Consider the following 13,260-nt stretch of genomic DNA (forward strand, 5'->3'; position numbering starts at 1 on the left):
AGGTTCTGGAGACAAAGCTTATCCAGTTTAAGCAAACACAAGCTTGCACGTTTTATCCACTCATCCAGCTGGTTTTTACCGAGCTCTCAAGATGCGCCACACACTGCAGTGAGTGGCCCCAGCTAGCCAGGCAGGTTTCCTGCCTTCACTGAGCTTCTTTGTTTCAGAAGACGTCGGCATTAGACTATCTGAATCACTCAATAACAAGACCTATTGAACACCAATTCTGTGCCAAGTACTCTTCATAGCACCTAAGATTTCCGGCTCCGTCTTCTACCCTTTATCTGTCATCAGCGGGAGGTCCCCATGATAGAAGCTATGAAATCTTTTGCTGCGTCAAATGCTTCAGGTCCCCACCGCTCAAAAACGTTCAAAAGCTAGGAACAAGGGAAGAATCCCGCCTCCAACGCTGCAGGCCCAGCGCTGCAGGCCCAGCGCTGCAGATCTCCCTGGCGACCGCATGCGCCGCAGGGGCAAGGTAGCTGCGGCCCCGCCCCTCCCTCCGGGCGCCCTCCGCCCTAAACTCGCTTCGTGCGCATGCGTACGCGCACCGACCCCGCCCCCCTGGCGCCGCCGTCGGAGCCATTTCTCCGCCGCCTCCACGCGAGCTGCGGTGTGTTTGCCGGGTGTTTCTGAGGAAGGCCGCGGCCACCGGCGGTCCTAAAAGGGCTGTGTTCTTGGACGCCAGGAAGCGGACGCCGGTAGGGGAGAGACGTCTTTGCTACCCGTTGAGGGGCGTGGGGCTCCGCGCTCCCGCAGCCGGGCTTTGTTGCGAAGCGCGGGCGGCGGTGGCGGGTGGGGGAAGGGGCGAGGCGGCCGCCGGGTTCCCGGATTGCGGCCTGCGTGCTGCTCGCCGCCACGCCTGCGCTGCCCGAGCCCGCGGTATAGACCCGTTCCCCACCCCCCACCCCCACCCCAAGCAATGGCCAGTCTCTTGTCCGAAGCCGCCAGACCCCACTTCCTCCTCCGGCCTGCGCGCGGCGGAGGCGCTGTTGCCGCTGAGTGAAAGGGGGTGCATGGCCGGGTGGTGAGCCCGCGGTGACGCCACACACACCTCGGGCCCTTCATCCATTCATTCCGGCCACAAAGACCAGGCGCCCTCCTGCGGGCTCGGTGGTGGGGCCGTAAACACGTAGGGGCACAGCCTTTCGCTTCCCGCGCGCAGGTTTCGGTGGTGGTGGGAGGTGACGGGGAAACAAACGTCTGCAGGTTCAGTAAAAGGATTGAGGAAATGAAGCTTGTCAGGGGAGAAAGCTAGTTTCACCATGGTGGCAAGGGAAAGCGTTTCCGAGGAGGTAGACTTCGTAGCTGATACGTGGACCCTGAGGTCGAGAATGCGTCAGCTCTGAAGATGCGGGGAGGGGGGAAGCAGAATGGCAGAGGTAAGAAGGGATTAGCGCTCGAGAACAGAGACTTGGGAAGGAACAAAGAAGGCCATCTTAGCGGAGTGCGGAGTATGGTGAGAGGAGTGACGAAAATGGATTTTCGGGTGGTCAGAGTGGAGACGGGGATCTAGATCTAAATTTCCAGAACGTTATTGCGGTAGTCCAGGGTGCGGTAGTGGTGGTAGGGATGGAGAGAAGCGAATGGATTGGAAACCTGTTTTGGAGGCAGAATTGCGTGTAGGTCCGGAGTCAGACTACCTGGCTTGGAATTCTGGGTCTCCCGGTTAAGAGCTCTGTCTTCTCTGGGGCAAGGTATTCTTTGTCTCCGTTTATTCATCCGGAAAGGGGGAGAATAATCATAGTCTTTTCAAGACCTGTACCCCTAGGGCAAATAATACATTAAATGTTAATAAAAATAATAATCATAATAAAGTTAATTTTAAAATGCTAAAAAAAATAATAGACTTATCTGTATAAGTATTGTAAGGGTTAAGGAAAATAGAGGATCCTCTAAGGTTACTGCCTGGGGCATTCTGAGGGTTCTCCCAAGGGATAGCTTTGGAGGATCTGGAGGGAGTGTACGACTCCCAAGTTGTGGCAGGAGTAGCTTGGTGGATGGCGGTGCTTTCGGGAGGTGGAAACCCTTGGTCTGAGGGAAGAAGGAACAGGTTTGGGGAGAAAACTTAAATTGTTTTTACGGAGGTGTCAGGTTAGCATTTGCACATGAGTGCTGTGGTTGAATAAATTTGATTTTGGAGCTTTTAAAGAGAAAAGATGAAGTTTGCAGTATATATTTGGGCATCCCCTATTGTTGATACTGAATATAATGGAGTTAGAGGAGACTGCCTAGGAAGGAAGGAATTTGATCGCGTAGTCCCTTCATATTTCATGGTGCTCATTCGTCCTGAGGTCTTGTTTTTTTAACTATTAAGGAGTGGAATTTACAGATCGATAGGAGCTTTCCTCAGCTTTTCAGTTAAAAGGATTTCTGCAGGGTTAGCCTGTGCCTACGGAGTAAGTTTATACTGGGGTCCAGTTTTATGATGTTAGATTTAAGTGCTAACAAAATGCACTGAACAGAAGACAAAGGTTTAATGCCAGTAGTAGGGTTTCTTCTCACAGAAGGCCAATTTTTTTGCATATTTTTTCTGGATCTTGCCTTTTTAAAAAAAATAATTTACTTATTTATTTTTGAGAGAGAGAAAGAGCAGTCCTGTGTGTGCTGTGGGGAGGAGGGGAGGGACAGTGAAAGAGAATCTCTAGCAGACTCCCCATTGAGCATGGAGCTCACACAGGGCTTGATCCCACAACCCCGAGATCATGGCCCTAGCGGAAATAAAAAATCAGAGGCTTAACTGACTGAGCCACCCAGGCACCCTTCAGATATCTTGCTTTTAATTTAGATTCAGATTTTAGACTCAACAGGCTCCATATCTTTTGGTATATTTATAAATTGGATTAGAGGGTCAACAAGTATGGTATGGTACACACCAAGAAAACTTAATAACCTCAAATTTAAATGAATAGCAGGAACTAAAGGAGAGATTTGGTACTTCACAGGTTGGTGTTTCTAGTCTAAGTACTGAATACTTACTGTATTTGGACTTAGTACAGTAATATATAGCGTACAACTTTGAGGACAGTCTACTAGGAGATATCTCAGAATGAGAATAAACTCTTGATTTACACACAAAGTGATTGATGACCGTTTCTCAATATAGTAGTTTGACTTTTAATTTATGCCTCCACAGTGGGTTAAGGTTAGGGAAAATTAAACATTCTATGCCCTTGTTTCTTGCTCTGTAGAGAACAGTAATAGTATTTTCCATATAATTTTATCTCCCATTATTTGAGGGTTAAGTGAGTTAACACATAAGGTGCCTCTTGTAAAAGGTCGGACATTACATAGTTTTTTTTTTTTTTTTTTTTTTTTTTAAAGATTTACTCATTTGAGAGAGCATGAGTGCGCATGGGTGGGGAGGGGGAGGGCAGAGGGAAAGCGTCCTCAAGCTGACTCCCCTCCTAGCCCTGAGGCAGAGCCTGGTACTGGGCTCAGTCCCAGGACCCTGAGATCATGACCCCAGCTGAAATCCAAAATCAGCCACTCAACAGACTGAGCCATCTGGGCACCTCACAAAAAATGTTTTTAAGAAAAGGTCAGGGGTACTTGGGTGTCTTAGTTAAGCATCCAACTTTTGATGTCGACAAAGCTAGTGATCTCAAGGTTGTGAGCCCTCCGTCAGGCTTCAGGCTGAGCTTAAGATTCTGTCTCTCCCTCTCTCTCAAAAAAAAAAGTCAGGGGTCTCCTGGGTGGCTCAGTTGGTTAAGCAACTGCCCTCTGCTCAGGTCATGATCCTGGAGTCTGGGATTGAGTCCCACATGAGGCTCTCTGATCGCCAGAGAGTGTTTCTCCCACTGTTCTCTCTCCTCTCGTGCTCTCTCTCATTCTCTCTCTCAAATAAATAAATAAAATATTTAAAAAAAAAAAAAAAGTCAGAATCACTTGTAGTCACGCAAAGATCACCATTTTGAGGGTTATTTCTTTTTTAGTCTTGATTTATGCATATATACTTTTATGTAGTTCAAATCGTGTAGTTTTGTACCCTACTTTTTTGTATAATGTCATAGGGGTTCCAATTATGTCATTAAAATTTTGTCATAAGCAGTTTTAATAGCAGCATGGTAGAATAGCGTCTGTTTAACCTAGATTTTCAGTTAATTCCAGGTATTGGTCACTTGCATTGTTTGCTTTTATAAATAATGCGATTTAACTTTTGTTTTCTTAGGTTGGAAGAAGACACTTGAATCATGGGTGATGTTAAAAATTTTCTGTATGCCTGGTGTGGCAAAAGGAAGATGACCCCATCCTATGAAATTAGAGCAGTGGGGAACAAAAACAGGCAAAAATTCATGTGTGAGGTACTACAGAATGCAGTTTACATTTATGTGATTTTTTTTTTTTTTTTACACTTATTTTGGTGTTAAGAAACTGTTTTCTGTTTGGAAACTGTGTTTTATGTTATTGTTGCTTGCCTGCTCTTTTGTTTCATTATAAATCATTTCCAAGTGAGCATTACTTTTAAAACAATCTGATAGGTAAATAATTCTGGTTAGAACATGTATCTTCCTCAGCTTCCACAGTACCAATAGTGCAGATTAGAAAAGTTGGATCAGCTGTTTTCAGTTTTACTAATTCCTGTAGAAAGTGGAGCAATTCTTGATTGCTTAAAGTCAAATTGCTTAAAATAAATGCACATGGAGAGCTTGTTCTTGGGTCTTATAAAATCACATTTTAATGTGGAACATTCTGTTATAGAAGAAGAGAATATTTGAGCTACATAAATTACATATTTTTTAAGTCCCAGAATTAACCCAGGTCAATTTCTTCTAATACTTTTTTTTTTTTTTTTTTTTTTTTGGACTGTTAAAGGTTCGAGTGGAAGGTTATAATTACATTGGCATGGGCAATTCCACCAATAAAAAAGATGCACAGAGCAATGCTGCCAGAGATTTTGTTAACTATTTGGTTCGGATAAATGAAGTAAAGAGTGAAGAAGTCCCAGCTGTTGGGGTAAGTACTTAGGCAGGCCAAGTACCTGGGATGAGTTCCTGAAGATTTTGATTTTAGTCTGATTATGTACCTGACTTGTGGGCTTGGGAAATTCCTTTAATCTGTGTGTCTTGTGGTTTTATATATTTCATTCATTCATAAACTGATTTTTCAGAGCCTGTTGTGTTCTGTGTACTTCCAAAGATAACTTTTTTTTAAAAGACTTATTTATTTATTTAACAGAGATCACAAGTGGGCAGAAAGGCAGAGAGAGAGGAGGAAGCAGGCTCCCCGCTGAGCGGAGAGCCCCATATGGGGCTCGATGTGGGGTTCGATTCCAGGACCCTGGGATCATGACCTGAGCCAAAGGCAGAGGCTTTAACCCACTGAGCCACCGAGGTGCCCTAAAGATAACATTTTTTTTTTTTTTAAAAGATTTTATTTATTTATTGGACAGACAGAGATCACAAGTAGTCAGAGAGACAGGCAGAGAAAGAGGAGGAAGCAGGCCCTCTGCAGAGCAGAGAGCCCGACGCGGGGCTTGATCCCAGGACCCCAGGATCATGACCTGAGCCGAAGGCAGAGGCTTTAACCCACTGAGCCACCCAGGCGCCCCTAAAGATAACATTTTAAACAGAATATAAAAATGAGGAAAACTTGAAGACACGGTGTTTACTCCCATTGATAATTCCTTATTACAGCAGAAAGAACATTCTATTTTATACAATGGCATATCATTCTTGTGTTTTTGATACCATGATTACTTCAATTGTATAAGTATGCAACAGACTCCTTTCTAGTACTCTTTTCTTAGAGGTTAACTTTATTTCTCATTTAATTAAAAAACGAACATTTTAGTTTTCATAAAGATAAATTCTTAACAGTATAAAAAGATTCACATTATGATTTAAGTAAATACCTAAGGTAACTTAAATGAAAGATTGAGTGTTTGTAAAACCTTTAGGAATAATATCTGTGTCGGTTTTAACAATTTATTTTCATCGTGTTTGTATTCTGACTTATTTATAAAGGTTGATATTAATGTTTTATTTTCTTCCATTGCTTTGACCCAGAAGTTAGGAGACTTACTCTCTAGTATATTGTACCAGTAGATAATTGCAGTTGGTTGGCCCCTATGCAAAATAAAGGGATTGGACAAGGTGATCTTGGAGATTCTTCATAGCTATGAAAAGAATGTTGAAAATATCTTTCAAATACTTGGAACATTGGCATTTGCTCCATCTGTTATGACCTGTTCTGTATCTTTTAGCCTCTTCCTCTACATGTAGGTTTACTCGTGACAAATTCTTATTTTTGTTTTATGTGAAAATGTTATTTTACCTTCTGTCCCACGTATTTTCACTAGATGTAGAATTCTAGTGTGCCATTCCCCTTTTCTTTTAGCACTTGTTTTCTTCCATTGTTACCTGATGAGAAGTTAATTATGATCAAATAATTTCCCCCTATATGTAACATGTTATTTTCTTTCGTTGCATTAATTTTTTTCTTTGGTTTCCAGCAGTTTGACTATGATGTGATTAGGTGTGGTTTTCTTTGTACTTACCCTGCTTGGAATTTGCTGAGATTCATAGTAAATCTATGTCTTTTACAAACTTGGGGAATCTTTGGCTGTTATTTTTTCAAATACTTAATTTTGCTTCCTTTGTTCTCTTCTCTGACTTTTGGGACTCATGGTAAACTTCTGTGTATTATCCCAGAAGTCCCTGAGGCTCTTTCTTTTTTCTTTCTGTTCTTCAGAGTGAATATCTTCTGTTGCTTATCTTCAAGTTCATGGGTTATGCTCTCTCAACTCCCTTTTGCTCTTGTCTGTCCATCCAGTGAATTTTTTATTTCATATATTGTCTTTCTTGTTTCCATAATTAACAGGTTGTTCTTGTTTGTTTGTTTGTTTTTAAATTTATTTGTCAGAGAGAGAGAGGGAGAGAGAGTGAGCACAGGCAGACAGAATGGCAGGCAGAGGCAGAGGGAGAAGCAGGCTCCCTGCCGAGCAAGGAGCCCGATGTGGGACTCGATCCCAGGATGCTGGGATCATGACCTGAGCCGAAGGCAGCTGCTTAACCAACTGAGCCACCCAGGCGTCCCTGTTTGTTTGTTTTTAAAGAGATTTTCTCTGGTGGCGTTTCTTACTGTTTCATTCATTATAAGTATATGTTCATAATACGAATGAATTTTATGTCATTGAGCCTAGTTATAATAGCTGTGTTAAAATTCTTGACTAAATCTGACATCTGGGTCATCTCAGGTTGGGTTCTTTTGATTGTATTTTCTCTTGAGATTTGTTTACCTTCTTCTCTGTATGTATGTTTTGGATTATATCATTGGCATTGTGATAATTATATTCTAGAGACCCTAAATAATGTTATATTTCTCGAAAGATTGATTTTGTACTGTCAAGTGATTTGTTTGGTTGTACCCCCCTGGCAGACACTTATCTTTTGGGTAAGAGCTCAAATCTCATTTCAGTTTTCTGATCCTTGCTAGGGAGCTTGGAGTTTGTCTTGTCCATGTGTTGTTCAGGGGTTAGCCAGTGATTTGGGCAGAGTTTATACACAGAATTTGAGATTCTTCCTTTTTTCTTTTCCAGGATTGCTTTCTCATTTTCTAGCAGCCGTAGTTTCCCCAAGCTTTCATTCTCTGATTGTTTAGGCCAGAAAGACTGGGTTTTCTTTAGAGTTTTTTTTTTTTTTTTTAAAGATTTTATCTATTTATTTGTTAGAGAGAGAGAGCACGAGCGAGCACAGGCAGGCAGGGGCAGAGGGAGAAGCAGGCTCCCCGCTGAGCAAGGAGCCCGATGCGGGACTCGATCCCAGAACACCGGGATCATGACCTGAGCCGAAGGCAGCCGCCCAACCAACTGAGCCACCCAGGCATCCCTTTCTTTAGAGTTTTAACTGTCTCACATAGTCTTCCCTTAGGCTAACAGCCATAGTAGACTGGAATTACAGCCTTTGCTATTCCTTGCTTTCTCATTTCAATTTTGATGAAGCTTCCAAGAATGAAGCAAACTGAACTGAGTCAACTTCTGAAGATAAAACTTAAAAGAAGTTACTGGGAGCTGCTAATTTATATCATGACTGCTTCTTAAAATTTTGTTCATGGATCTGATAAAATCTAGACCACTTAATATTTTTAAGGCCAAGCCCCTAGGGCACCACAGCTCTTTCCAGTTTTTGCTTGTACACAACTCACTCTTTGTAGATAATTAAGCTGAAGAAGCCTGGGAATAAAGTTTGAAACAAGGTGAATAAAGTTCTTTGCATACCAAAAAATAAACTATCTTGTCGGCAGCATATAGGTGGTTCATGTTTTTTTATCCGTTCATTCACTGTTGTTTGATTGGAGAATTTAGTCCATGTACATTTAGTTATTAATAGGTGTGTGCTTATGCCATTCTGTTCATTGTTCCCTAGCTATTTCTCTAGTTTCTATCTGTTCCTTTTCTTCCTCCCTTTGTGGTTTGAGGATTTTCTTTGTGGTATGCTCATACTCCTTTTTCTAATGTGTATTTCAGATTTTTGCTTTGTGATCACCATAATACTTACATGTAGCAATGAATGTTGTTAATGTTTTAAGTCAGTAACTTAAGTTCTAAAGCACAACATTTTTACACTCCTCACCAGGATGTTCTATATCTTTGGTGTGGTAGTTTACATCTTTTTTTATTTTGTGTATTCTTTAGTTATTAAAATCAGTTATTTTTACTATTTTTGTTTTTTAACAAATATAGTATTTTTAAAATATTAATTTTTAATTCAAAAATATTAATTTTAAATTAATTAATTTTAAAAATAGTAAAAGTAGTATTTTTGTTCTTAACCTTCATACTAGTTTTATAAGTAATTAACCTATTACTTTTATTATATTAGCTTTTCCACTAAGGTTTATTCTTTCATATTTCTTCTTGTTACCAGTAAGTGTCCTTTGTTTATGGTAAAGACGTCCTTTTAAAAAGATTTCTTTTATTTGAGAGAGAGCACAAGCAGGGGAAGCTGCAAAGGGAAAGGGAGAAGCAGGCTCCCTGCTAATCCTCAGTCCCAGGACTCTGGGATCATGACCTGAGCCGAAGGCAGACAGTTGACAGACTGAGCCACCCAAGTGGCCCAAGAAGTCCTTATAATGTTTCTTGTAAGGCAGGTTTAATGGTAATGAATTATTATAGCATTTTCTTGCCTGGGAAACTAACTCTCTCTTCTTTGGTTCTGAATGATGACTTTGCCAGATAACGTATGTTCTTGCTTGGAAATTTTTTTCCAGCACTTTGAATATATCATGCTACTCCCTTCTGGCCCACAGTTTCCGCTGAAAAATCTACTCATGGATGGGGATTCCCATGTGTGTAATGAGATATTTCTCTTTTGCTCCTTTTTATTCTCTCCTTTCTTTACTTTTTGGCATTTTAATTATAATGTGTCTTGGTTTGGGTTTCTTTGCATTCATTTTTATAACCATCCAGGCTTCCTGGATCTGGTTGTCTGTTTTCTTTCCCAGGTTAGGAAAGTTTTCAGCCATTTTTTTCTTCAAATAAGATTTCTGTCTCTTTTCTCTCTCTCTTTCCTTCTCCTTGAAACACAGTGATATTTTCCTGTAAGTCCCTTAAGGTATCAACATTTTTTGAGTTCCACCCCTGGCTTTGAGTTAACTGATACTTCTTTTCCATCTGGTCTGCTATTTAACCCCTCTAGTGTGTTTTTTTTTTTTTTTTTTTTCAGTCCAGTTACTATATTTTTTTCATTCTCTGTAACTTCTCTAATTGGTACTTTCTTATATTTTCCATCTCTTTGTTGAAGTTCTGTGTTTGTACATTCTTCTCCCCAGTTTGGTGAACATCTTTATGACCGTAATTTTAAAGTCTTTATCAGATAAATTACATAGTTCCATTTCATCAAGGTTTTATCTGTTTCTTTCATTTGAAATATATTCTTGTTTCATTTTGTTTATGTTGGTTTCTGCTTCTCCCAGGTCTTGAAGGAGTGGCCTCACGTAGGAGATGAACTTTTTGTTTCAACCCCAACCCAGCTCTTTGCTGTTTCTTAAACGTCTGTGCTTGTCCAAGCCAATCTGTTGTATTTTTAATAGCTCCTAGTAGTTAAGGATGTGCTAATAAGATCACTCAGTGTCCCAAAGAGTAGGATCTCAGCATCTAGATTCAGGCAGGCTAGAAGCCAGACCCTCGGCAGCAGCGTTTAAAAGTATGTGACTATATATATGGTTCTGAGGTGCCAAAAGCATAAGCCCTGCTGGCCACCAGAGCCAGGTAATCTAGAAGTGTTCCCTGGGCACCAGTTGCAAATATTTGGGCTCCAGATGAGTGTATAATTTCCTTTTTTTGGGATATACCAACAAGCTAGAAGAAGGCAGAGGAAGATCACCAAGATGACATCTGTAGCGTATGTCCTTCGGAGCAGCTGCATAGGCAGTGTGTGCCAAACTTGAAGCCTGCCTCTCTCACTGTACAGTGCCTGGTGTTGGTGACCTGCCAAGAACTGTTGCTCCAGTTGACATAGTCCCATGGGACTCTGCATTCCCAAGAATGCAAGCCCCTCTGGCCCTCCCAGAGCCAGGTGATTGCGGGGCATCCCTGGATGTTAGCTGCAAAAAGCAGATGCACGTAAAGCTTTCCTTCAGGAGACACTGGCGCTCTGGAGCACAGTAGAGGGAGATAGCACGTTCCCTCAGGGGTCTCTGGAAAGGAAAACAGTCACCCCCTCGGTGCCTGTTTGATTGGAAGCCTACTTCTCAGACCACAGTCATGATAATTAGCTACAAATAGGCCTCCTTCACAGAAAGACAGCTCCTGGATCTCTTCCCTCTTCCTGTGGCATGGGTATGATAGCTGTTTAAAGAGTGATCTTCAGTAAACACGGTATAACATATACACTTGTCAGATCACTATGTTATACACCAGAAGCTAATCTAGCATCATATGTTGACTGTACTAAAAAAATTAATAGGAAAAAAGAATGCTTTCTCCATTGGTTATAGTCTCGTGGGACCCAGGAGTGTAAGCACACTGGCCACCTGAGCCAGGCAAAGTAGAGGTGTCCCCTGGTGGCCGTCATGAAATTTGGAACCACAGACAGGTTCTTGAGCTCCTTTCTTTCTTCCTTCCCCCCCCCTTTTTTTTTTTTTAAGATTTTGTTTATTTATTTGACAGAGACAAGACATTGTGAGAGAGGGAACACAAGCAGGGGGAGTGGGACAGGGAGAAGCAGACTTCCAAAGGAGCAGGGAGCCTGTTGCAGGACTCGATCCCAGGACCCTGGGATCATGACCTGAGCCAAAGGCAGATACTTAACAGCCAAGCCACCGAGGCGCCCCTGAACTTTTTTTTTTTTTTTTTTTTTTTAATTTATTTGACAGATCACAAGTAGGCAGAGAGGCAGGCAGAGAGAGAGACAGGAGGAGGAGGCAGGCTCCCTGCTGAGCAGAGAGCCTGATGCTGGACTCAGTCCCAGGACCCTGAGATGATGACCTGAGCTGAAGGCAGAGGCTTTAACCGCTGAGCCACCCAGGCGCCCCCTGAACTCCTTTTTAAAGGGTGATGCTGATTATTACAGTCCTGTGTGACGGGAACACAAGCTTCCCTGGCCTCCAGAGCCAGGTGATAAAGAGGCATCCCCTGTGCAGCAGCCCCCCAAAATTGGGGCAGCACACACATGTAAACCTTTTCTAGGAGATACTGGTGCTGTGAAGCATGAAAAGATAGTTCACACTGGTCTCCATTCCTGGGTAGTGTTCCAGCAGACTTCTAGATGTGTTTTTAAAGTAGATGCCTGTGCCTTGGGCCAAGATTTTACTGTAAGCTGGTGTCTCCTTCACTTTAAGTGTGGGTTCAGTTGGCTGCTTCTGAGCTGGGCCCTGGGACAGGGGACTCCAAGCACATAAGCACTTTAAGAGACTTTTTACAGATTGCTACCACCTTGTGGGTCTTGGAGTATAAACTCTGTTGGTTTTTAAAATTAGGTGTTCTGGACACTTGTTTCAAGTGTATATAGCAAATCTTGAGGGTTGAATTCTTTGCTCATCAGGGAGGAGTTCCAGATTGAGTTCCCACCTGGCTGTGGGTTGCCACATCTGAAGTGGGGTTTATGGCAAGATTGCTCCAGCTTCCTACCTGGTGGGGTAGGATTTGTTTTTTGATGTGTTTTTTTTCCCCTTGTTTGCCTGAGATGTAGTCATCACTCAGCTAGCTTTTAGATTCTTTTTTAATTTCAGAAACTGTTCGCAAATGTAGCTGTGGACTCCGTGTGTCTGTGAGGAAGTAGGCTCAGGATCTTCCTACATCACTATCTTGAACCAGAACGCTTGGTAGCCTAAAAAAATAATAGTTTAACTTCATATGCATTTCTTCTGTTATTTAGTAAATGGAATATTTCTTTACGATGTTCACTCTAATTTTTTTTTTTTTTGAGAGAGAGAGAGAGAACGTGTGTACGTAAATGGGGTGGGAGCAGGGAGCAGAGGGAGAGAATCTTAAGTTTAGCCCGGAGCCGGATATGGGCCTCTGTCTCACAACCCTGAGATCGTGACCTGAGCTGAAATCAAGAATTAGATGCTTAACCAACTGAACCACCCAGGTGCACCTAATTTTCTTCATTTGAATTGTCTGTTGGTTTATTTATCAGCTCATTTTTATTAATTAGGTATATTATGTATATAAGTTCTAGGCTTAAATGTTTTTACAGTGTTTAATACATACTAATTACAAAAATTTTGCAAAACATACAAATTGTAAAGAAGGCAGCATGAATGAATGATGTTATTGCCAATAGTTTTGGTTTTGCTTTGATATTTAATTAAAGATTTTATTTATTTATTTGTTAGAGAGAGAGTGCACATGTGTACAAGCAGGCAGAGTGGCAGGCAGAGGCAGAAAGAGGGAAGCAGGCTCCCCGCTGAGCAAGGAGCCAGATGTGGGACTTGATCCCAGGACCCTGGGATCATGACCTAAGCCGAAGGCACCGGCTTAATCAACTGAGCCACCTAGGTGTCCCTGCTTTGATACTTAAATGTGAATTTTAATTGCTAGAATACATGTTGCATATACTATTTGTATATGTATATGTTTGTTTCACTTAATGTAGTACGTTTTTCAGATCATTAGATTTTCCTTAGAGCCAAGGTTATACACTACCATACACTTTTAATATCCTCTTCTTTTTTAATACCAGTAGTCTTAACAATGTTTCAGGTATAAAATATGATTCAGCAGTTTCATAACATCACCTAGTGGTCATCAGGACAAGTGTACTCCTTTACCTCATCACCTCTTTACACCCATTCCCCCCACCACCACCTACCTCT

At 41.8% G+C, this 13,260-nt stretch overlaps 1 protein-coding gene across 1 annotated transcript in view; it reads left to right on the plus strand.

Annotated features, from left to right (window-relative positions):
• Positions 1 to 577: 577 nt before the first annotated feature.
• The window catches only part of LOC111150713 (DExH-box helicase 9), a 53,547-nt gene continuing 40,864 nt past the window's right edge, over positions 578 to 13,260 (plus strand). Inside the window, exons 1-3 of the mRNA XM_022508263.1 lie at positions 578 to 701; positions 4,172 to 4,304; positions 4,816 to 4,956. Of these exons, the coding sequence (XP_022363971.1) occupies positions 4,194 to 4,304; positions 4,816 to 4,956 (252 nt within the window). The 5' untranslated portion in view covers positions 578 to 701; positions 4,172 to 4,193. The remainder of the gene's footprint in view (positions 702 to 4,171; positions 4,305 to 4,815; positions 4,957 to 13,260) is intronic.

Source organism: Enhydra lutris, unplaced genomic scaffold (genome assembly GCF_002288905.1).
Source record: "Enhydra lutris kenyoni isolate GAN:26980312 unplaced genomic scaffold, ASM228890v2 scaffoldscaffold24, whole genome shotgun sequence".
Lineage (NCBI taxonomy): Eukaryota > Metazoa > Chordata > Mammalia > Carnivora > Mustelidae > Enhydra > Enhydra lutris.